Source organism: Homalodisca vitripennis, chromosome 1 (assembly GCF_021130785.1).
Source record: "Homalodisca vitripennis isolate AUS2020 chromosome 1, UT_GWSS_2.1, whole genome shotgun sequence".
Classification (NCBI taxonomy): Eukaryota; Metazoa; Arthropoda; class Insecta; order Hemiptera; family Cicadellidae; genus Homalodisca; species Homalodisca vitripennis.
The window spans coordinates 167124206-167149313 of NC_060207.1; the positions used below are offsets into that span (position 1 = coordinate 167124206).

Sequence of the window (25108 nt, forward strand, 5' to 3'; positions counted from 1 at the left end):
GCAATGATTGTTAGTACAAAACGTCAGTTTAGTTGCTATATTAATGATAATTTTTTATTATCCTAGTAAACATTAGCTCTTTGAGCTATAATAAAAAAATATTAATTTGTATATGTATACAATTTTTGGTAAATATAAATAAAATGTTCGTTATTTAATACTTTTTATACCCATGTATTTTTGGATTCGTTAAGTTCTTAATCTTTTCCTATAAATTCAGTTAATAGCATGCCTATATTATAAAAATTTAACTTTGAGGTACAGGGTTTCAAATTACACTCAAAACTCGAATATGTATGGTTGTACACTATTTTTTTTAAAATTAAATATAAAATACTTATCTGGTGTACTCCATATTAAGGTAGTCTATATTTAGTTCTTGCTTGTTTTTACTCTGCATTTCGCTTTCACGTTTACTCAGGAATTACAAATCTTTTACAGACACAGCATTTTAATATACAGTATATAAATATTCGATCAAGCTAGGCGTTGTGTGATTAAGATAAATTTAATGATATGGCTTGTGCAATTTATATGATTTCAAATATGAAGGCTTGGCTTTTTTTACCAAACTGATGTAGTTTCCAGCACAAAATTGGATTGTTTATTAGTCCTTTATGTTATTATCTGTCATTACATGATTCAAATGTTTGTTGTTTGATGCTTTTGACATTCTCATCTTCAATTTATCTTTGATATTGTTAGATGTAATTAATAATGCATCATTTAGTATTCGTGACGAAAAGGAATGCATAACATAAATATTTTAAATAAACGCTTAGTTAATAATGAGGTTATTGGTGTAATGTAGAAAAAACTAAAATGTTGTCACATAAATCTTAGCTTTTAACTTTATAACGTTAGTAATTGAACAAGTATTTTAATACCACGAAAAAGGAAATCAATTCGTTTATTTTGGCATTTTTATATATACATATTTATTTTATATAGTTATTTATTAAAATATCTACTGGCAATAAAATACAAACAAATATAAATAAAATAAATGATACAGTTGTTGCCTTTCATTGGGTATTTCGATACCTCGAACGTTTCAATTCAACCTTCAGGCAATGTATGAATAATTTTTAAACGCAAATGACTACAATATTTATTAGTTGATATTTCATAACCACTTTCATAACCACATCCAAAGTCCTCACAGTGTTTTTTTGGAACACATCTAGCATGAAACCAACACTTACAAGTCTCACACTCAAACCCACTTTGTTGCAAATCCTGTCCCGAATTTCCTCGTTCCAGCTAGATTGACACTTTTTGCAATGCCAGTCATCTTTTCTTCGCTTTCTTTTTTTTAACTGCTTGCCTTTTGAGGAACCTTTTGCATTTTATCTTGACCTTCACTTTCTTCCAAGTTTTCTTCCTGCAGGGACTCCTCTTTTTTCAGCTTTCCTTTCCTTTTGGATCCATTTTTCATGTTTTCAGCATCGTCCTTTTTTCTTCAAGAATTCTCTGTATTCTGAAGAGCTCACAACTGCAGGAAACCTTAATTTTTTCTTCACATTTTGTTTGTTTTTGTCTTTATCTGGAGTCCTGGGATACAAGAGGTATTCTTGAAAGGACTGGCAACTTCATCACACTTGTACTTTTACAAGAGAAACTAGTCCTTGATTGAATGTTGTTTGCAGAAGAAGATGCAGCAACAGGTTGAATGGGAGTATAATTGGACCCATTTTTCTTCAGTTAATTGGTATGTTCATATTCATATTGCTAGATTGTGGAGGTGTAGAATCTGCAATCAAGGGAGTTACAGTCCTGCCAGCATTGTTACAACCTTCTGTCATTGGTACAGTCCTCTGTGAATCAATGTCTCAAATATAGAGTTTTCCAGAAATGGAATAAATCGTGTGCCTTTTCATCACCTGTCCAGGTGTCACCACATTTCTTGAACTGTGTTTAAGGTTGTTTGCTCAATCAATGATTCAAAATATTCCAAATAAGACATTTGGTTGTCCACAACAGTTTGATTAGGATTATTGTCTATGGTAGGTGTATTACCAGTCTCTTGACCACTAGCTTCAATAGTCGGTGTTTTCAACATTGGTCCTTGATGACAAACATTTTGAGTAATCGACCGGCATCTGGTGAAAATGGATACAGTCCACAAGCACGGAAACCATTTTTGGACAACTAATGGTTTTGCTCTAGAATCAAAAACAGCTTTGAGTAGTGGTGCAAAAGTTGCTCTTGTAACTTCTTTTTGGATAGTTGTTGTATTTCAATTCACGCACATGTTCTTTCCACCCTGCTTTTTAAGGGTCGGAACACTGAGACATCAGCAGTTGCAGTATAGGGTGCAAATTGGGGTGCAGAGCCACAAGAATAATACCTTTTTTCATCACATACTTCACTAGCATGCATTGTTAGATGAGATTTATGGCCATCTACGAATAGTATGACAGGCAATTGAATCTTTTCATACTCTAAAAAGGAATGAAGTGGTTTGCCAACCATTCAAAAAAAACTTCACTATTCATCCAGCCATTTTGAACTTGTTCCAATCGCCCATGACTTTGGCACTCCTAACCCTACATCTCGGGGTAACCTCTTATAGGGAAAGACTACCATGGGTGGTACCACAGCTCCATCACCGGAAAAAGCAGCCATTACTGTTATTTGCTCTTTTTCATTATTACTATAACTCTATAAAAATCTGTCTTAGAGCCTTTCTCACCAATGACTTTTCCAGTTTTAGGACATAACATAAACCCACTCTCATCATCGGCATTAAATACTCTAGTCGGGTCTTGTAAAATATCAAAATGTTTTTCTTTCTGTAGCCAAAGTTTGACCTCAGTAAAACCAGTTTCGAAATGGAGACTTTCTGAAAACAGAAGCTCTTGCTTTAGTCAGAGATTCTGCTTCTTTTTCACTAATTTTAGGGTGACGTTCTCTTAAATGATTCCCACCAAGTTAATCCTGGGCGATTGTCTTTAAAGATTGTTTGGCGATTTTGTCCATCTAAAACACTTTTTAAACAGTATCAAGAAGAATTGACCTGTGAATGGGGTATCCTTTCTTCGCAAATTGTAAGAAGCCATTCTTCAAGTTTAGCTTCTTCGGCTGGTGTTAGGACAGTTTGCTGGTCCCATCTTTCTTTCCTCTGGAACTTTTCCCAGGACTCTTCTCACCAGAGACGATCTGTAACAATCAAAAGAACATGAATTGAAAAAACATGATTGAACAAAGTTAGGCTAACCTATTTTAATAAACCAATAAAATAGAAGCCGATCATAACAAGAAAACCAATAGGCTAAAACGGTAGGCTATATATATATTTTCCAGTTCAGTCAAGTTTGTTTGTAAAATAAGTATTAAGTCGTAAGTATTAAATAAAGAAGTGCTTACCTTGGCACATTGTGTAGTTTTGCAGCAGCTTTCTTGCTCATCCCATTTCTAACATCAGCAATGGCGGCCTTCATGTTTGCCTCCTCATAGGCGAACATCTTCTTCTTTGTAGCCATTTATCTTAAACAAAACCCTTTTTTTTATATTAAACAAGGCTAAATAATTAAAAACGCCTAACATGACCACCATTAAAAACTAATTTATCAGAGGTGATCACTCGAGGTGACCACTATTAAAAACTACTATTCGAAGGTGGTCACCAGGGATGACCACTACTAAAATAAGGCCATCTTGCATTTTAGTGGCGGTCACTACCATAAAATGGCATATCATCTAAGAAATCAGAAAACAAACATTGCTGTTATAAACTACATTCAAAAAATTTATACATTTGTAACCAATTTTGACTCATTAATTCATTTACAAAACTTAGATGCTTACGTGAATTAAAAAAGAGTATGCTCTTACCTTGATGGAGAAGAAATCTGTAAATAATGTGAAAGTGGACCTGAAGTTCTTTTTCACACAGATGATGAGAACTGGCAACTAGCCAAATAGGAATACAGGTATATAAAACAGATGTTTCTGAATGCATTAAAAGTGTAAATGAGCTGTAATCTGATTGGTTAGCCATGGAAATTACAATTTTTGCACTGTAAGTGACCACTACTGACTAGGTGACCACTACTAGCCTAGTGACCCTTAGTTATTTATTAAAATATCTACTGGCAATAAAATACAAACAAATATAAATAAAATAAATGATTACAGTTGTTGCCTTTCATTGGGTATTTCGATACCTCGAACGTTTCAATTCAACCTTCCGGCAATGTATGAATAATTTTAAACGCAAATGACTACAATATTTATTAGTTGATATTTCATAACCACTTGCCACAGGTCACTTAGTTACGTATAACATTATGATACCTAAGCATTTCGTTGTTTAAATAAATTACTAAATTCTCTTTTAAACTTTTAGGTAGTTAATAATGTAATTTACGAATATAGTTAAGCTTTGATTAAGCTCTTTTATTTTGATCCTACTCTTAACAGTTAAAATTAAACGGTTTGAACTGTATGAACGTTTATAAATGTTTGTACTTATACCCTTATTAGCTTGAAGGGGTTGCTTACGCAGTATAGTATTACGGTAACGATCTCAAGGCCTCTGTATAGTGTATAACGTGCCTCTGATACCCGTCTACAGCCTCTGAAAGCATTCCTCGACTAAGGCAATGACATTGTTGCGGTTCACTGCGGCCAAAGCGGCACTTGGACTCGTATCTCTGACCAGTTCGATTCTATATCCCAATAAATGCAAGTTTCTCGGTCCATCAAAGACACTGCGGCCCGATGTTACTAAACTTGGGCACATTGTTTTATTCTCATTAAACTAAAATACGTATATACCTTTAACATGGATAAAGAATAATACAGTTCACAATAAAATATCTTAATATGGTCTTAAAACCATTTGAAAAGAAGTCCATTGCTTAATTTATTGTCTCTTTGGGTTAATACTACATACCACATTCGATTAAAACACAAACAATTAATCCCTTGTAAATTTATATTTTAATATTATTTTCCCAATAAAGTACTGCTTGATTACCCTACCATGCAAACACCGCTATCTAATAAAGCAAAAAACACAAAAAAGTTATGAAAGTAATCATTTAAATTTCAATGTGTTAGTAATCAAAGTAATTTGACAGTATAAAATAATAAGAATAGTTAGTTAAACAATGAAGTAAAACAATATGTGCGAGTAATTTAAGGCTACAATACATTTTTATACTGACTTGTTGTAGAGAATCGTGTCGGGTTTCCAAACTCGGTTGTAAGGCACTCTGATCACTTTAATTCCAGCAAAGTCTGAAGCGTTCCACTTGAGATGGTGATCCTCCCAGATTTGGGTCAACCAGCAGTTTGTGGTCAGGATCTGGTTCTTTTCATCCTGTAACAGTACAAGATAAAATAAATTAAACAAGATAAAAAGACGATGATAAAATAAAACAAGATGAAATAAATCAGACGGAAACAAAAATGATAATGAATATAAACTATAGGATTAGTGGATATATTTGACGAGAATAATGGATATAAAAAACAGTAATAGTAGACATAAATTGCAGGAATACTGGATATGAACGTCAAGGATAGTGGATATAAAAGTCTGGGTAAGTGGATATGAACGTCAAGAATAGATATCAACTCCAATACAAACCTTTAGTTATTGTTACATGGACCAAGAGGAACAAAAAAACCAAATAAAAACAATGATTTGTCTTTTTTTGTCTACTGTTTTTCCATCCGCTTAAAAATTAATCAACGATCTATAAATAAAAACGTTTGCTTGAATTCGTTACTAAAATTTCATAATGAAATTGTTTTAAATGAAATAACTATTTCTATATATCGAGCATATTAAAATACACGATAAGTTTTAACTATAAAGAAACGTAACACAATTACTTCCTGTAGGACATTTATCAAATGACAATGTAGGTGTGGAAGTGGAATAACAAATAAGTAACAATGCAATTTTGGTTTGCGCATGCATACACATTTCTAAGATTCTTAACAATACGGTAATATTGAAACAATGGTATGAATCAAAACCAACAAATTATTTACTGGGTTTATTTATTTAAACTGTTGTTATTTTCAAAACCGTCCTACGTCCTACTCAAAACGAATCAATAGCTGCATTAGGTTACAGCTTCATAGCCTAAGTGAAGAACAAATTATTACTGAACCGGTTCAGTTATTACATTTTATTTGGTAAGTCTTTCTTTCTATGTGCAAAATAAGTTCCAAGAGAGTTTTAAGAGGTTTACTTTAGTACGTCATATGTAATTTAATAACACTCACCTGCAAACACGTATCATTTTCCTGTAGAAAACCTTCAAGCGATTGTACTATTCGAATGATTTAGTTAATTAGAAAGTATTTTGTGTAAAAAACTGTCAAATATATCACAAATACCAAATAATAGAAATAGTTAAAAAATTTAAACTATTTTAAAATAATTTTAAATTTATAAAGATATTTCAGGATATGGGTAAACAAAACTGTCTAATAAGGTTGTAAGCAAGTGATTTTTAACTATTGTAAACAGTGGTAATTAAATGTGTTCTTATGCAATAATATAATAAGGGTCACACTTACAACATCGATGATGTGGTGAAGAGATATTCCAAAAATGACTTTGAGGGGGACCGAAGAATTCTCTGCCGGTCGGACTGATGCGTCATAGTTAGCCATGAGATACCGTGTAAGCCGGTACTCTTGTTCATCTGCCAGCACTGTAACAGTATTAGATTTTTTAGAGTTAGTGATACGCATACCTTGTGGGTTACAGTTAGCCATGAGATACCTAGTGAGCCGGTACTCTTGTTCATCTGCCAGCACTGTAACAGTATTAGATGTTTTTAGAGTTAGTGATACGCATACCTTGTGGGTTACAGTTAGCCATGAGATACCTAGTGAGCCGGTACTCTTGTTCATCTGCCAGCACTGTAACAGTATTAGATTTTTTAGAGTTAGTGATACGCATACCTTGTGGGTTACAGTTAGCCATGAGATACCTAGTGAGCCGGTACTCTTGTTCATCTGCCAGCACTGTAACAGTATTAGATTTTTTAGAGTTAGTGATACGCATACCTTGTGGGTTACAGTTAGCCATGACATACTGATTAGCAATCTTAAAATGTGACATTGTTGTCCTCTTTCATTATATGTTTTTTAGATTAACATATAATCTAAAAAATATATCATATTTTATAGATGCACGTATTGTGTACGGAAGTGTAAATTTAGTATTCTGCCTTAAGACAGAAAAATTAGTATTGTTTTCTTTACATAATAGTAATTGTGAGATATAGCTTTTATACAATGGGTAGTTTTTACAACTGCTATATTTTTTCCAGAGGAATGGGCAATACAGACCTATATCATCCTGAGAGACAGTTACATGGATTGACAGGCAGATGAGTTTCTATGTAGTATCTGTTCTATGTTTTACCCTGCAAGACCTAACAAAATATTTACAGATTTACTATTTTCCAGATAATGAAACAACAATACGAAATATTTTTGCATAATCGATTTATCGGACGTTATTCAATTACAATGAAAATGAAATTTTATTTAAATACAACTTTTTTATATTCTTACAATATCTTTCAAAGCATTTCAAACTCAGGCAAATGAACAATATTGTCATTTCTTCTTTCAACTTCTGGCACAATTCTGCTTTCATAGCCATCATTATCACGCTGGGAAGTTGATGGACCACAATCAGGATAACAGCTTGCTCTCTTGTAATGTCTCCAATCTACAACCTTTCCAACTTCTTTTGTGCTCTGCTTCTGACAGTTTCTTTGTAAACCAACGCTGTTTATTCCGAACACTGTAATTATTAAAAGAGATAGTTTGAATCTTAAAGGTAAAAATAAGGAGAAAAATCCATAAAAAGCTTAAAAAAGTGTGAATTAAATATATATACGAATCTGCCTACAAACTAAAGGTTAGGGTTCAAATGTAAGTGGTGCAAGTAATTTCATACATATCCTTTTTCCAATGTTTTTAAAGTTTAAATGATATGAGCTAAGATATTTCAGAATTAAACTATTTTATACGTCGGTTCTTGTTTTATAAGCCTTAACAAAATAAGTAGCATTACTTTAAGTTTTAACCAACTTTAAAATATGTAACTGTCATTTACATGGTTGTTCAATGTAAATTAAAAGTAGATAAACACAAAATAGACTTTTAATTCTACACATAACGTTTTATTGACTCCATAGCCAACTTTTAATTTTGGTAAAAATTAATTAACTATTAATTAATAATAGGCAGACTGATAATAGGGCTTATTCAACATTTCCCATTATTCAAAATAACTTTTTGACTCTTTTGTCATTTTTCAAACAAAATTTAATACAAATACTTTGATCCATTTTTTTAAGAAACGAAAACTGCTGGGTTCATAAAACACTACCTTTATCAGCTACCTCTGAAAAAGTAAACAATGGATACAGCTTGTCATTGTATTATACTTTAGAAGCATGAGTACTAGCATAATAAAAATCTCTTCAAACCCACGAATTTTTAATACAAAAGACATTTTTTATTCATCCACTTTTAATTTATTTCAAAAGCGCTTTCGCCGGTTAAGGCATCATCAATTAGTTGTTACTTATCATAAGGATTCATCAGAACTAACTGATGATGACTTAACCGGCGAAAGCACTTTTGAAATAAATTAAATTTGGAAGAATAAAAAATGTCTTTTGTATTAAAACCTGGCGACTTTCATCAAGAATAAAAAGCAGAAGATGAAACCCACGAAACTAACAAATGTTCCGATACTTTTTTAACACCACATTTCTTGGAAAATGAAAACACAATTTAGTCGGAAATGTATTGCGCGTTAGCAAACCTTCAATCAATTAATTGTTGTTTTAATAAAAGCCATTACAATTAAAGTGTTTTGTGAAATGGAAATGGTTGCAATAAAGAGATTTTTTCACAATTATGGACTTAAACAAACCGAAAAGCTTTAAACCCACGCATTTAGCAGCAAAAGTGGGATTCACTGGCCCGACTCGCCGCATTAACTAATTCCTATTGAAGTATCAAAGAGATACATTTATTTAACGTCTGTTGCTGGATTTATAACCAACTAAAATATTGCAAACTTTTGTTAAACATTAACTATTAATATGAGTAACTACTCAACCTCGAATGATTACATGCTCTCTCTTGTTTTAGAGCTTTGTTTTAGTTAAATGTGTTAAAATTTCATGTCTGATAAACATTATTTAAGTATAGGTCCCACGATTATCTAAAATAAATATATTTAAATTCATTTAATTATTTACATTTCTGGACGGAGCTGTAATTTAATTATGGCTTCAAGTATCTAATGTCGCGTGATTTACAATCTGTTAAATAAATATACAAGAAATTCAAATCAGAATTATAAAATGTACATCGTTACCTAAAGTTACACAATGTAACGAACTCGCTATTCTCAAGACGTTAGATTTTACGTGAGTAATCTGATAATCTATCTTATTAGTAAACTATCACCACGAAAATTACTTGAAGTCGCCCTCGGAAACAATGAATGTAAAGTTAACGACATATTCCACGTTTTCATCTTGTAAGGCACTTTTTTCAGTATTTCTCAAGATTTGCACCTGCATGATATCATAGAAGATTAGAAGAGAGAGATCATTAGAAGATCATGCAGGTGCAAATCTTGAAAAAATACTGAAAAAAGTGCCTTACAAGATGAAAACGTGGAATATGTCGTTAACTTTACCTTAATTTTTTCCGAGGGCGACTTCAAGTAATTTTCGTGGTGATAGTTTACTAATAAGATAGATTATATATACATATATCAATTAGATTACATTATCTTCTTTAATTACCTTGGATGTGTTCGTTGATTACAAAATCTGATCCAGAACAATGGGTAATTCAAATTGATTGAACAAATTTTCATTTTCTTTATATAGAAAAGATAGAAAACTATCTACCCTATTATTTATCAAGAGCCTTTTGAATCAATAATTTTTATAAAAAACCATTTTGTCAATTTCCCTGCTCTGTTCAAAATGAAATCATATGGAAAATTTACCCAAAATATCGAAGTTAACTTTAAAGACAAACATTCGTTGGACGATATTATATCCTAATGAAGCAGTTACAGTGTATTAATCTAAACACATTCGTAGTTAGCGCAATATCCAATATCAATTTTAAAAAATTTGCATTGAGCTAAATCAGGAAATAGTGTACCGTAATAAAATTTACCACCACACTTATTGCATGTTCTTCAGATTCAAAAACTTTTTAATTTATCTATAGCTTATTACCTTATAATTAACCTATTTAAGTCAACAGGTAGATTTATTATTATGTAAAAATCTTAATATACTACACTTTTTGAGTATATTCTGCAGTTGTTTCGATGCCATCATAGTTAACCATAACTCCTATGTAAACATATTCGATAACGCTCAGCCAATTCTCATGGAGTGACATGCATCATCATCTAACACACAATGTTGCTGATACATAAATTAAAATTAATGCAACAGTTCTTGACTATAGGCCGGCGTGTTTCCGTAGATATCATGCAAATATACATAGAGACAGGCAGATGAAATTTTACAGCCCTTTCAGTGATTGGTTTCACACGGTAATTGTAGACAGAGAAATATATAATTCCTAATATTTCCCTGCTTAATTATTTTTTCGTACATTCCGCTTGTATATACTAACTTCATCTACCGCTAGTTATACTACGTTACTAGTGGATGTGAACCGTGCAACAAACTACGTTGCTGTTCTAGCAAAATTATGAAATCTCAAGGGATTGCAAAAGCAGCGTAACTGGTTTAACATATTCCATCAATGACAAAGTAAACTGTAATTCTATGAATGTAATTTATAAAACTAATTTTACATTTTGTAAGAACAATACATCTAGTAAACATCTAATCACCTTGGAATCAGAATAACAGGGCTCAGATTTGATATTTGTCATAAAGACAAGGAGAAGCCATTTGCCATACATTTTGCTCAGCACAAAAAAAAAAAAAAAAAAACAAAATTGATGAGTGTTGTGATCTTAAAAGCCTTAACAAGGCCTTCCCTTGTCCTAAATAAAATTTAAATATGTTAAAACAAAAAAATCTGGAACAAGCTCATCAGTTATTCTAAAATCTAAATACCCATTTGGTTTAAATTTAAGATAAAAATGACTTTTCCGAATTTCGTTCTGTTTCATTAATTATATAACAGCTTGGTATTTTGAATGCTTTAGTTGCGTATTGATATTTGGTTGTTTTTTTCTTATCTGTTGTTTTTATTGTTCATTTTTATCGTTATTTTACTTCCTGAAGATGTTGTTATAGAATCTCACGAAATATAACAGATAAAATGCAGATTTTGGCTTGCTGAAACTCAGTGTCAAGTTATTTGCTCCGACCTCTGAGATGAGTTTAAAAATAAAAACAGATATGGACATTCAGACACTAAAAAAAGCGAGTGAGGACATATATTCACATGCAAATCTGTTTTTGTGTCTACTATCATATTCTGAAACTGTGCAAACCTTTCACGAAACAACCTTTATATTATTTTCTAAAATTTATCCAATTTTCCAATAATTTATATATTTTCACACCTGACGATGGCGTCTTTGATGTTGAAAGGCCTCGTGTGAAAAAATAAAAACTATTGGATAATTAATTATGAGTTTTCTTTTATAAAATAATAGAAAATAGTTGTTTCGAATAAGAAGAGTTCCTCCTTCAATGGAATGTCGACCCTTTATATTGTTTCTCGGAGTAAAATAGCTTTGGAAATATAATTTATTTGTATTATAAATGCGAAACCTGAAATAAGAATTGCTCACAATTTTAACCTCTGATTAATCTCTGAAAAATGGGTAACTGATGGGGTATGATATATTCCATTTGTACATTATCATAGGACCCCATCGTTTTACATCACAAGTGTTTTCACTATGAAAGCTATGAACTTCGAAACACCATGGACTTTGGAGTTATTTAATCAAATACACGGAATGCTGCATAGAAATTGTGAACGAAGCCGCGGGTATGTGCTACTCTATCATAAATGAACAATTATGAAGTAATAGTATTAAATTTTTCTAATAATATGTTGGTTAACAATAAAAACATTGTAATAATATTATTGTTATCAAGAGGAAATCAAATCGGTTCGATTTGGATCATATAGACTACTGTCAAAGGTTTACTGATGTTCTGGATTGACAGGCGAAAGCACTGCAGATCTACACCTCACTGGACTGACATATCCTTTCACTTCTCTCTTTCCACTTCATTCTTCTCTCTCTATTTTTTTTTTCAAATATTATTTCCAATAGATAAAATGACCTGAGGTTAGAAGGACGATGTTCAACGTTAGTTTATTTGTATCATGGTATAATACCCTAATCTTTGGTTAGTTTTGTTTCACCACGATTACGTTGTTTTCCCCACTGTTAAAACATCATTTTTAACCTAAAAACATTTGAAACTAATAAGATTATTGTTTGCTTATTTTAAAAATAGTTTTTACAAAGATATTGATGTATAAATTTTTTATTCGGTTAATGATCTGTAAATCTCAGTAGTAAACGTCCTTAATCCTTTGAATACCGCCCGATAACACAAGAAGTATACAAGTAAATAGTAATATCAGTGTAATCAAATGATTTTGTAAATTTGTAGGTAAATAACTGTATTTAGAACAACATAAGTCATATTACCTAAACTTTGTTTGTTTTTATTATTTATGATGCCCCAAACTGTCTTTGAAAGATTTTTAAAGAATAAAACTGATTTTGTGACATCATAGGCATTTGCAGCTTGGACTACTTTTCTATAAGTTTTCTTGTAGGAAAATAAATAAATTTGAATAGGTCATTTGTAGAATCTTTGTTTATTTTAGAGTAAAAGTTTACCTCTTGAAATCAAAATTCCTTTTGTGATCCTTTTGTTCATTTGTTTCCTTTTGTTTAATTTATTTTGGAAGACGATATTTGTCTAAGTAATAATTTAGATAATCATTAAATTTTATTGTTGCATCTCAGTTGATGAAATACATATTTTCTGGCATTGTTTTACTTATGGTTTTGGTAATTTTGGACTCCTTTTGTATCTGAGTCCAACGAATTATAACCTCTTGGCCATAGTGGTCAGAAACTAATATGTCGATAACAGACACCGCTATGTTATGAATGTCGTCTGGTTTGTGGTTGTCACTCTCGTAGGGGTTTTAACGAGCAACTGAAATCAAAATAACCTTAAAAGATCCTCCAGACTTTTTGGGTGTGGGTAAATTTTGTTCAAAACATTAAAGTCACCCATAGCAATAAATATTTGATTAAATTTTGTCGTCTCTCAGTAGACATTCGAGGTTTATGAAAACATATCTTCATTTTCACTGGGAGACCTGTAAATGCCAATAATGATAAATTTCGATTCGTTTGAAGTTTGATTCCGGCTACTTCATTCAAATTCTTTCTCTTTTGTTTGTTTTTTGTGGGAATATTACATTTTGTTCTTGTCGTTTCTTGTTAAGAATTGAAGACCGATGTTCTTGCCATTAAATCCGTCTTCGGAAACAAAAAAAAAACGTGAGTTTTTAATTATTCATATGTTAGTTGAAGTTTCTCAAAATAATTTCTAGCTCACTGCATTTTGGTGAAACAGCCTCAATGGTTTTGAATTTCAACATTGGCTTAACTGAGCTATTTTTCGGAGAGTTGGTTTCCCAAAAGTAGTTCGCCAGCTTGCTGTAACAGCGTCCCTGCGGGGAGACCCATTAGTGATAGCCTCTGCGTGGCTATCGAAGTACGTGGAGGTATGTCTTAGTGGATTAGTGGCTGGTTTCGTGACAACACTGCAGAGGAATGTTGTCTGTGAGAAGACGATGAGGAGCGAGCTAACTTCTTCACTATAGCGCTGGCCAGGAAGCGTTTGCCCGTTCCTATGAGGTGTAGGCCGTGAGCCTTGAAGTGGTGTTTTCTTAATCCACAGAGGTCAATCATCCTCACCCCTTCAAGACTCGCATATGAAGTTGTTCACCAGTAGAATATAATTGTGTATAGAGCTTTCTGTAGGTAGGTCATTCCTTGAAGGGAAAAGAATTATCAAGATCTGATGATCTCTTACACTGTTAAATTATTCCGTCCATATTCCGGAAAATGGAATCCCCCTCCCGGCATCCAGGTCGTATGTTCGAGTGAGAAGCATGTAACAATGTTCTGGTGGGCTGGAGGAGAGCGAGGGAGCGACATGTAACATGCCTGCGCCAGGTTTACAAATCTCAGTGATTACGGTGTGACGTAGAGTCGTCTCCCATATGAGAGTTATCCAACGACTGTGACGTTCTTAAGGTCAGGAATAATAACTCTAATTGAGTTATTTTTTTAAATTCTATAATCTATTATCTACTTTTCGTTGAGTTTTACAATTAGTTTTGGAGCAATTTTGTTTTATATTTTCTTGTTTTCGGATTCTTTTTCTTTTTTTTTCACTGTGATGAAAACTGACCCCTCTCACCTTCTTTGAGTAGTCCCGCAAGCACCTCAGAACTATTCGAGACCGGTATACTGGAACTAAGACGTTCTTTAGTTAAAGAAAGAGAGGTAGGCATTTCATTTTCAATTAAAAAATGTTTTCCTCTTCAATACATCTTTCGATACTTTTAGTTTCTTCTCTTAGAATATCTCATTAACAGTAACTCGGGACGTTTTAACTCGTGAATTTCTTTTAAGAGTTCAGCTATTCTCCAACGCCTCGACTAAAGTTGTTTCTGTACTTCTGCATTTACAGTATGTACTGATATGTATTTACAACAATGGAGTACGACGCGACGTCTGATCTGGTGTTGATGTTTACGAGGTTGTAAATATGGCATCTGTAAATTCAAGCAGTCGTTGGTCTGATTCGATGGAATGGTCGAGAATTACTTCAGCCTTAAACTTCGCAACTTCTGATTTCAAAATTACGTTTTCAGGAAGTATTTCGATAGCAGATGAGGTGTTAGATATTGATTATTCGTGAGGTGTGGTAGTCATTTACACGTCCCCATCTTTTCGTTTGTGCTTTTTCTTCCAGGGAGTTGTGTAGTTGGTGAATAAACGTACTACGATGAATTTGGAACGAAAAATCCTAGGTAAGACACTTGATCTTTAAGTAAATTCTATTTACAAAGCCACAATATTTTCCTAATTTATTTATCTATCTATGGTTTTTGTACAGTTTACTTCTTTATCAAATATGTTATCTAGTAAAATATTTCCTTTAAACATATTTCTAACAGTTATTTATTTTTCGCTTGAATTTGTTACAGGAGCAATCGAAGGAAAGGTATAAATGTCTTGAGAAGGCATTTTAAAATCTCACGTTTTCATATATAGCCTACTTTTTTATAGCATGACAGAGTGACAATAGAGAATTAACGAATACTGCCCTTCAACCACCAGCCAGCAATTCCGCTTTCTTCTCCAGAATTAAATCATTGACTGAAAATTCAAGATAGTTCAAATCATAACATCAAGTTCAACAATCGCATTACGCGTGTATGAATACTTCTAGTTCGAACAAACTATATTTCTTACGGCATGGTTGAATTTATTTAGTTGTTCCAATCCAGACACTATACAGTGCACACACACCTTCTGAGAAATCTACTTCGGTCGTAAAGCGTCTATTTTTTGTCACTAAACAAGTAATTTACTCTCGGTCTAAGAGATTTCTGGTAACATAATCTAGTAATTAATTGTCCCTATAAAGAAATGTACACATACGCCTACTTTTGAAAAAACCATAACAGTCTAAATCTACAGTTAAAGTTAAATAGATACTTCCTCATCAATATCCCCATCGCAGTAATAATACCGGAAACATAAAAAAACATTATGAAATGCACTCGATAATTTACCAATTAAGTTTAAAATTATTACTTTCCTTTTTTTTATATATATTTTCTTCCATACTGAAACTCTAATTTCCAAGAAGGTCCAAAGGATAAGTAGATATAAGAGGGAGGATTAAGCAAAACCAAGAAAATGAACCGATGAACCCGCCTAATACAGACTCCAATCTAATTAACTTCAATCTGAGACATTCATCACTGTAAAATAAAATTAAATCTGCTTTTTCTTAAGGTTTAAGAACGTCGAATTAGGACTTCATTTTAGTTTGCCTTGTAAGCAATATTTATACAGTAATTTATTATTTAAAAAAAAAAAAAAACTCTTAGTTTAATATATTATTTATACAAAATTAGTACTAAAAACAGCTTACACAGGGTGGATGTGATTGATCTACCTACATAAAAAATATATATTAATTATGATTGGTATTGCAACTATTTTATAATACGAACTATTACTGTACACGATATAACAATAACAATCATTTTCTTCTAAGTTTTGCAGTCCACACAGCGTCAAAACATATCTTATACAACTCATTGAGACTATTATCTCTCAATGTGGAGAGTAATATTTAGTAATACAATTTTAGACTACACTGAAATACTTTGAGTAGTGAAAGTCGTATAGGTCTGTACATTCAAATTACAAGAGAATTCAATCCTTACAAGTGTTTGCCACAGGAATATGTAAGGTATTTGAGGTTTACCACCTTTAGCTTAATAGTGTAAGCGAATACCAGTGTGTTAGTGATACCCTTGTGGTAAGTATATTATCCTTGTTCAGTAGTCTGTACACTTTGAGTGTGGCCAAGTTTAGAGATTATGGTCTTTAACTCTATAGTTTCTCTCAACATATTATTATCGAGTGGCCTTTGCGCAAGATATGCCACAAGAGTGGAATCTATGTCAGTTTCAGCCTGATCTCAAGAGTATTTACGGGAATCTCGATTATTTTTGCAATTGTAAAGAATTGTACAATTCAGAGTCAAAAGTGGTCCGCTATGTGAAGAAGAAGGCTAAATAAAACAATAATCACGTTTTTTCCATCCACATACTCCTATTTTTCTTCGTTTAATTTTATGAAACAGATTTAGCATAAAATATTTTCCTGGATAGTAGTAGACAAGCAGCTTAATGAATTTTATTACGATTCATATAAAATTCCAGCTCGGCGCGATACGGTTATTATTATAAGGGTTTTACTTTATAAGAATATGAATTTGCAGATAAAACTGAAAGATAGTCTAAAACATTTGAACACTTGTGTGTATAAATGTAAATAATAGCGTTAAAATTAAAATGTGAAGACGAAAATTCAGATAATCTCGTTTAATTAGTGAATGATCTAATTATCATAAATGCTCATTCATTAGTTTAACGAGGAAGGCATTTCAAATTTATTTCAAATCAATTATACTATAAACTTGTAAGATTTCTTAACTCTACAGATTAACTAACCATATTTAACGCAAGGCATATACTGTGTAGAAGGTTCCTTTTTGGAAACCATTCCTTGATTTTACGTGGTTATTTATCATTCTCTCTTTTTTATAGTCACTCTTACCGCGGACAAGCTCTCAAGAATTTTTCTTTTCCAGATATATACAGAGTGTTCACAAAAGGGGTTACGTGTAATCCATTCTGATAAAATGATCCTGTGGTGCAATTTAAATCCCTCAGTGATTAGTTATTTCTTTTAGATTTAAACTCAATAAGATAGTAACTCAATTCTCATTAGTTATTTTATGCCATGCCTTAATAAAACTCACAATTTAATAATTCAAATTTCAAATTTTTTAAAGTATTTTAGTTACAACACATACCTTAACAGATTTTAAATATATGAACTATGTTTAATCCAAAGGTAATTTTAGGCCTAAATTAAAAATGTATGCTCTCAACAATTGAATACAGTGTCACCACTTAGATTAAGAAATGCATTATAAATTTGTATTAGCTTCTTCCCTTAGAATAATTGTCGATGGACTGATTGACATTAATATAAAATACAATAAGAAGCCGTTAGTTATAAAACACAAATTATGAAGTTTTAAAGAACAATAGCTTCTATTGGTTAACAACAATAACAATTTATTTCATTGTATTGCAGCTTTTTAATAAATATACAGACGTGATAAGCAATATTCAATTATGCCAACTTTGTTTTATGAAACATTTACTGGGTATAGTGGTTGATTAAATGAATGTTGACCAACATTAGTTAGCTCTATTACGTTCAACCTTTAATAATTAATGTTAAAGACGATTATTAAGCCATGATTAAGTATCTAGTAATACTTATACTAAGTTGTATTTTGAAGACTGAAACGTTTAACATATTGTTTTAGTGCAACAAAAGATACAAATATTGCGATATATATATTAAAACAAATAAAATCCATTGACATTAATGTTTATAGATGCAAAAGTTTTAATAATCGTATCCATAGTTACAAACTACATTACACCATAGCTAAACAATGAAAACAGCATATAAACATAACTCAGGCCAATTATTAATAATATGTGAGAATAATGAGAATAATGATTTATTCCTTCAAAAAATTACAAAAACAGTACAAAAATAAAATCTTAGGAATAGCCTAATCACATGTCCAGTAGCGTGATTAGGATTAACAAAATAAAATAAACTTAATATTACTTTTAGAGTTCAGTTTGCATTAAATTACATGCTGGCCACTCTCCGAGGTACCTGCAACTACAAATAAACTAAAAATAAGAATACAAAAAATATAACCAATATAAAAATAACTAGTAATTACTCATCCATATAATGTCAGAATAAAAATTATCTAATATTAACAGTAAAAACAACATAACAATTAGTATCCTCTTTATACAATTCGAATTAAAAAAAAACAAAACAAATTAAAAACATAGCAGCAAACATAGTACATTAAAAACAAATCAACATTATAAACATATAAATAACTTCTGTCAAAGAAAAAATCATGTACAAGAATATGTAGAAGAATATATAATAACAAATCTTCTTTTTAAATGTTCATATTATTACTGCAATTACTCTATACCCAAAAGTTACGTACAATACAAAATGTAACACCATGTACTGAATTTAATACAAGACTAGCATTCTACTGGTTCAATTGTGTACCTGATGAGACAATGAGAACCTCGCTTCATCTCAAATTACACTGAATGGCTTCTGGGAAACCAGATATATTTCTTTTGTACTCCAGGTGTCTCTGATGTCGGATCGCTGCAGAGTTCGTTTCTGAACTTCTTCGTCACTGGTTTTTTGTATCTATTCATAAAATGACCTTCAGGTTCCAGGAGTTATGTCTCTGAGAGTGTCAAACTTCAGATTCCGCAATAATTAGAAGTTAAACTTTACATTCGCATTGAATGAACTTTTCCCACTATATATTCATTCTGCTTCCTTGGGGGAAGAATGAGTGTACTCCTCGTTAGTCACAATTCGAAGTGTTTGCGTAACACATAACAATGGCATGTGTTCTTAATACTGCAAGCTTTTCAAATCGATCATTGGCAATTTGACGAGCTATATGCTCATACAAATAACTCATAATTAATTATAGTATTCTGTATATTCGTAAGCACTGCAAGTGTTTGAAAATTTAAATTCTTTTTCCCTGTCTGTAAAATATAAAAATATTTTAAAGTGAAAGCTTAGTATGATTAATATGATGTTCATACTTTATTACATTATTACTTAATTCTTTGAAACTGGTTTTATATATGGATTAAGAGAAATCTCCAATAAATATATGATGGGAACATTGTTACATGCCCACCGGTGTAGCTTTAGTATAGCCTACCTAAAATTTCCGTTTAGGAAATTAAATTAAAGTTTCTATTTATATAATAGAAATACTGAACCAAGTTAAATTACTTTCTGCTTGTTTAATTTCTTATAATATCAAACAATACGTACTACATATTGATAATGGAGCGTGTAATTATTGGTTTAGTGTTATAAGATACATCATTAAGTTAACCACTAGCTGTGTGTTTATTAACTGTTCAGTTGACAGAATACATATATGTTGCGCTACTCTTGAAATCATAATAATAAACAAAAGGCTTGCGACTGGTTAATACAAAAGCAAGAGCATGATGTATGGAGCGATTTGAGTCTAAAGCACACATCCACCATCATCTCACTGAATGTTCGGTTTTTATGTCATATTCTCTTGGCTTAACTGCTTTGCTTTTGTTTCATGATTGCTTGTACATTCAAAGTCATTCTTCAAACCAGTATGTTGAAAAATTTTAATTTGGTTATTACAGCTTTTCGAGTAAAAGTCTCAAACTAAAGGTTTTAATTTTCCAATAAAATCTTTTGCACTTCCTACATGTACATCAATATAAGAATGGTTGTTATTAATAAATCTAAAACTCCTAAACAAAGAAAAATAATAATGGCTGATTGTGTTACATCTAGGAATAAAAAACAATATTTTGGACCTTGAATGAAACTTAGGGACATAAAAGTTTATATTTTTAAGTAAATGTGAACTATCAATCAGGTTATTTAGTAATTTAAATAAAAAAGATAGATTAAAAATTAGTCTTCTTGCTGAAAGTTTTTGAAAATTAAATAAATTTCTTTAAATGTGTTGTGTTTTTTTAGATACAAATATCTTAAAAATTTATTTTGAATAATTTCAACGGACTGAATATTTGTTAATGTATAGGGTTCCCAAATAATTGAACAGTACTCCAATCCACTTCTAACAAAAGAAAAATATAAGGATTGATTGCGTCAATGGATGAAAAATATTTTGCATTCCTCATAACAAAAACCTAGCATTTTGTAAGCCTTACTGATGGTAACGTCTAAATGTTTGTCGAACTTAAAAGAAGAATCAAACATAACTCCTAGATCTTTAATTTCTTTCAGATTTTCCAGTTTGTACCCATTTATAAAATAATTAAAAGTTCTACCCTTTTTTGATCTGGAGTAAGTCATGCAGAAACATTTTTTTACATTTAAATGTAACCTATTACAGTTACACCATTCAAAAAGGTTATCCAGAGATTCTTGCAAGAGTTTAGAATCATACTCATTGTAAATTGGTCTGTATAGTTTTAGATCATCAGCATAAAGAAGCGGTTTTGATTTCTGTAACTTTTCAGGAAGGTCATTGATAAAAGCTATGAATAAAAGGGGTCCCAGGTTAGACCCTTGAGGCACACCTGAAGCACTTAAATACTGTTTTGATTTTAAATTTGATATTGATACATATTGTAATCTATTTTTGAGGTAAGACTCAATAAAAAGTACAAACCCATTGTTAAATTCGAACTTTAACAGCTTCCTTAACAGAGAATCATGATTGACCTTATCAAAAGCTTTGGCAAAGTCCGTATATATTACATCTACCCTTCCACCATTGTCTAATTCAGCAGAAATATCCAAGGAAAACTCCATTAAATTTGAAACAACTGAGCGACGTGGGAGAAACCCATGCTGCTGAGCTGACAGTCTACCTTTAATATTTGTATATATATGTTTGTAAATTAACAGCTCAAAAACCTTGGCAAAATGAATTTAATAAAGATATTGGACGATAATTTTCTACGTTTTCAGCTTGGCCTGACTTAAAAGACAGGAACAACCTTTGCTTCTTTCCAACGTTGGGAAAATTAAAACTTGACAAGGACAAATTAAAGAGATAGCACAGTGGTTCTGCTAAAACTTCTCCACAACCTTTTACAACATATGAAGGAATAATTGTCAGGACCTGAGGACCTCCTTGATTTCATTTCATTGATAGCTTCTATGACATCTGATACCGAAAAAACTTTCCTTTATTTCTTTACATAAGACAGTTGGGTGTATTGAGTTTTGCAAGTCATAAGCAGAAGAATTCTGGTCAAACACCGAAGAGAAATATGAAGCAAAAAGCATTTGGGACATCCTGCTTAATCACTGCATTATTTTTATATTTCATGTCAGCTTGACCTAAATTATAACATGAATTGCGCTTGGAGCTAATGTAGTTCCAAAAATACTTTTGGGTCCAGTCTTTATTCTTTCTTCAACAAAAGATAAATAATTTTTATGAGAAATCTGAATCATCGTTTTAAGTTTAGTTCTGAGAGATGTTTTAAAACATTATATCATGGTATTTGGAATATTTTCTCTTTTTGGACAATCTGTTCTTCAGTTTAATGTTCTTAATTATTTCATTTGAAAACCAAATAGGATACTTTGTATTTCTACAATTGCGTTTTTTTTTAGGCACAAACTGATCGATACATGAGAAACACTGTGTTGTAAAATAAATCTACTGCTTCATCGATGTCTTTTAGTCTTAAACAATGAACTCCAGTCACTATCTCTAAACGCACAGTAAAGTTGGAAAAATTTTGCATTGTTAAAAGAGTAGTATTCAATTGAATCTGTTGTACTTGATGGGATTTAATTTGGGTACTGTATGCTGAGTTAAAGGGACTATCAAAAACTAATGGGGGGTGATGAAACATCAACTGTCACCAGTGGATTATTTGTGTGTTCGACCGTAAGTTTATTGTTACTTTAAAACCAGATCTAGCGTTACGTTATTTGAATTGCAAATATTATTATACGAGTTTAAGTTATAAAAATGTCATTAATTGTGAATAGTTTTAGAAATAATTGAACCAGTCAACAAGTTATAATGAATTCCACTAATTTCAGCAATGTTAAAATCCCCCAATATAATAATTTTTCCGTCAAACATATCAGTAATACTATAAAGCTCAGAACAATAATCATAATATAATTGCTGCGTACTGTTTGGAGGAAAATAAACGACGTTTATGTAAAAGAGCGTGATGTGAGTGCGGCGGCGGTGCCGCCACCTTGACGCAGAGCGTGTCTGCGATCAGCTGACGTCGCTGACCAGACAGCCGGCGTGCATGTAGCCGCTTGTTCACAGCTAACAACACTCACGCCGCCGCGGCACTTGCCATTATAAGGGTCTTACTTTATAAGAATATGGATTTGCTGATAAAACTGAAAGATAGTCTAAAACAGTTGAACATTTGTGTGTATAAATGTAAAAAATAGCGTTAAAAATTAAAATGTGAAGACGAAAATTCAGATAATCTTGTTTAATTAGTGAATGATCTAATTATCATAAATGCTCATTCATTAGTTTACTGAGGAAGGCATTTCAAATTTATTTAAAATCAATTATACTATAAACTTGTAAGATTTTCTTAACTCTACAGATTAACTAACCATATTTAACGCAAGGGGCATATACTGTGTAGAAGGTTCCTTTTTGGAAAACATTCCTTGATTTTTACGTGGTTATTTATCATTCTCTCTTTTTTATATTCACCCTTTACTGCGGACAAGCTCTCAAGAATTTTTCTTTTTCCAGATATATAAAGAGTCTTCACAAAAGGGGTTACGTGTAATCCATTTGATAAAATGTTCCTGAGGTACAATTTAAATCCCTCAGTGATTAGTTATTTCTTTAAACTCAAGATTAAGATTAAACTTAAGATTTAAACTCAATAAGATAGTAACTCAATTCTCATTAGTTTATTTTATGCCATGCCTTAATAAAAACTCACAATTTAATAATTCAAATGTATTCAAATGTATTTAAAGTATTTTTAGTTACAACACATACCTTAACAGATTTTAAATATATGAACTATGTTTAATCCAAAGGTAATTTTAGGCCTAAATTAAAAATGTATGCTCTCAACAATTGAATACAGTGTCATCACTTAGATTACGAAATGCATTATAAATTTGTATTAGCTTCTTTCCTTAGAATAAATTGTCGATGGACTGATTGACATTAATATAAAATACAATAAGAAGCCGTTAGTTATAAAACACAAATTATGAAGTTTTAAAGAACAATAGCTTCTATTGGTTAACAACAATAACAATTATTTCATTGTATTGCAGCTTTTTAATAAATATACAGACGTGATAAGTAATATTCAATTATGCCAACTTTTTATGAAACATTTACTGGGTATATTGTTTGATTAAATGAATGTTGACCAACATTAGTTAGGTCTATTACGTACAACCTTTAATAATTAAGCCTATGTTAAAGACGATTACTAAGCCATGATTGAGTATCTAGTAATACTATACTAAGTTGTATTTTTGAAGACTGACATATTCGTTTAACATATTGTTTTAGTGCAACAAAAGATACAAATATTGCGATATATTTTTAAAACAAATAAAATCCATTGACATTAATGTTTATAGATGCAAAAGTTTTAATAATCGTATCCATAGTTACAAACTATATTACACCATAGCTAAGCAATGAAAACAACGTATAAACATAACTCAGGCCAATTATTAATAATAGGTAGAAGAATATATAATAACAAATCTTCTTTTTTAAAATGTTCATATTATTACTGCAATTATTCAATACACAAAAGTTAGGTACAATACAAAATTTACCATGTACTGAATTTTAATACAAGACTAGCATTTCTACTGGTTCAATTGTGTACCTGATGAGACAATGAGAACCTCGCTTCAAATTACACTGAATGGCTTCTGGGAAACCAGATATATTTCTTTTGTACTCCAGGTGTCTCTGATGGATCGATGCAGAGTTCGTTTCTGAACTTCTTCGTCAACTGGTATTTTTGTATCTATTCATAAATGACCTTCAGGTTCCAGGAGTTATGTCTCTGAGAGTGTCAAATTTCAGATTCCGCAATAATTAGAAAGTTAAACTTTACATTCGCATTGAATGAACTTTTCCCCCTATATATTGATTCTGCTTCTTGGGGGAAGAATGAGTGTACTCCTCGTTAGTCACAGTTCGAAGTGTTTGCGTAACACATAACGATGGCATGTGTTCATAATACTGCAAGCTTTTCAAATCGATCATTGGCAGTGACGAGCTATATGCTCTACAAATAACTCATAATTAATTATACTATTCTGTATATTCGTAAGCACTGCAAGTGTTTGAAAATTTAAATTCTTTTTCCCTGTCTGTAAAATATAAAAGTATTTTAAAGTGAAAGCTTCGTATGCCTAATATGTTGTTTATACTTTATTAAATTATTACTTAATTCTTTGAAATTGGTTTTGTATATGGATTAAGAGAAATCTCCAATAAATATATGACGGTCATATTGTTACATGCCCGGCGGTGTAGCTTTAGTATACCTAAAACTTTCCGTTTAGGAAATTAAACTAAAGTTTCTATTTATATAATAGAAATACTGAACCAAGTTAAATTACTTT

The 25108-nt window shown here is 31.5% G+C and overlaps 1 protein-coding gene across 1 annotated transcript in view; it reads right to left on the bottom strand.

The window, feature by feature from the left end:
- LOC124352691 (neuronal acetylcholine receptor subunit alpha-7-like) overlaps positions 1-25108 on the bottom strand; it is a 71612-nt gene that overhangs the window by 19339 nt on the left and 27165 nt on the right. Inside the window, exons 2-3 of the mRNA XM_046802285.1 lie at positions 6544-6680; positions 5175-5329 (exon numbers count right to left, since the gene is read on the bottom strand). Of these exons, the coding sequence (XP_046658241.1) occupies positions 5175-5329; positions 6544-6680 (292 nt within the window). The remainder of the gene's footprint in view (positions 1-5174; positions 5330-6543; positions 6681-25108) is intronic.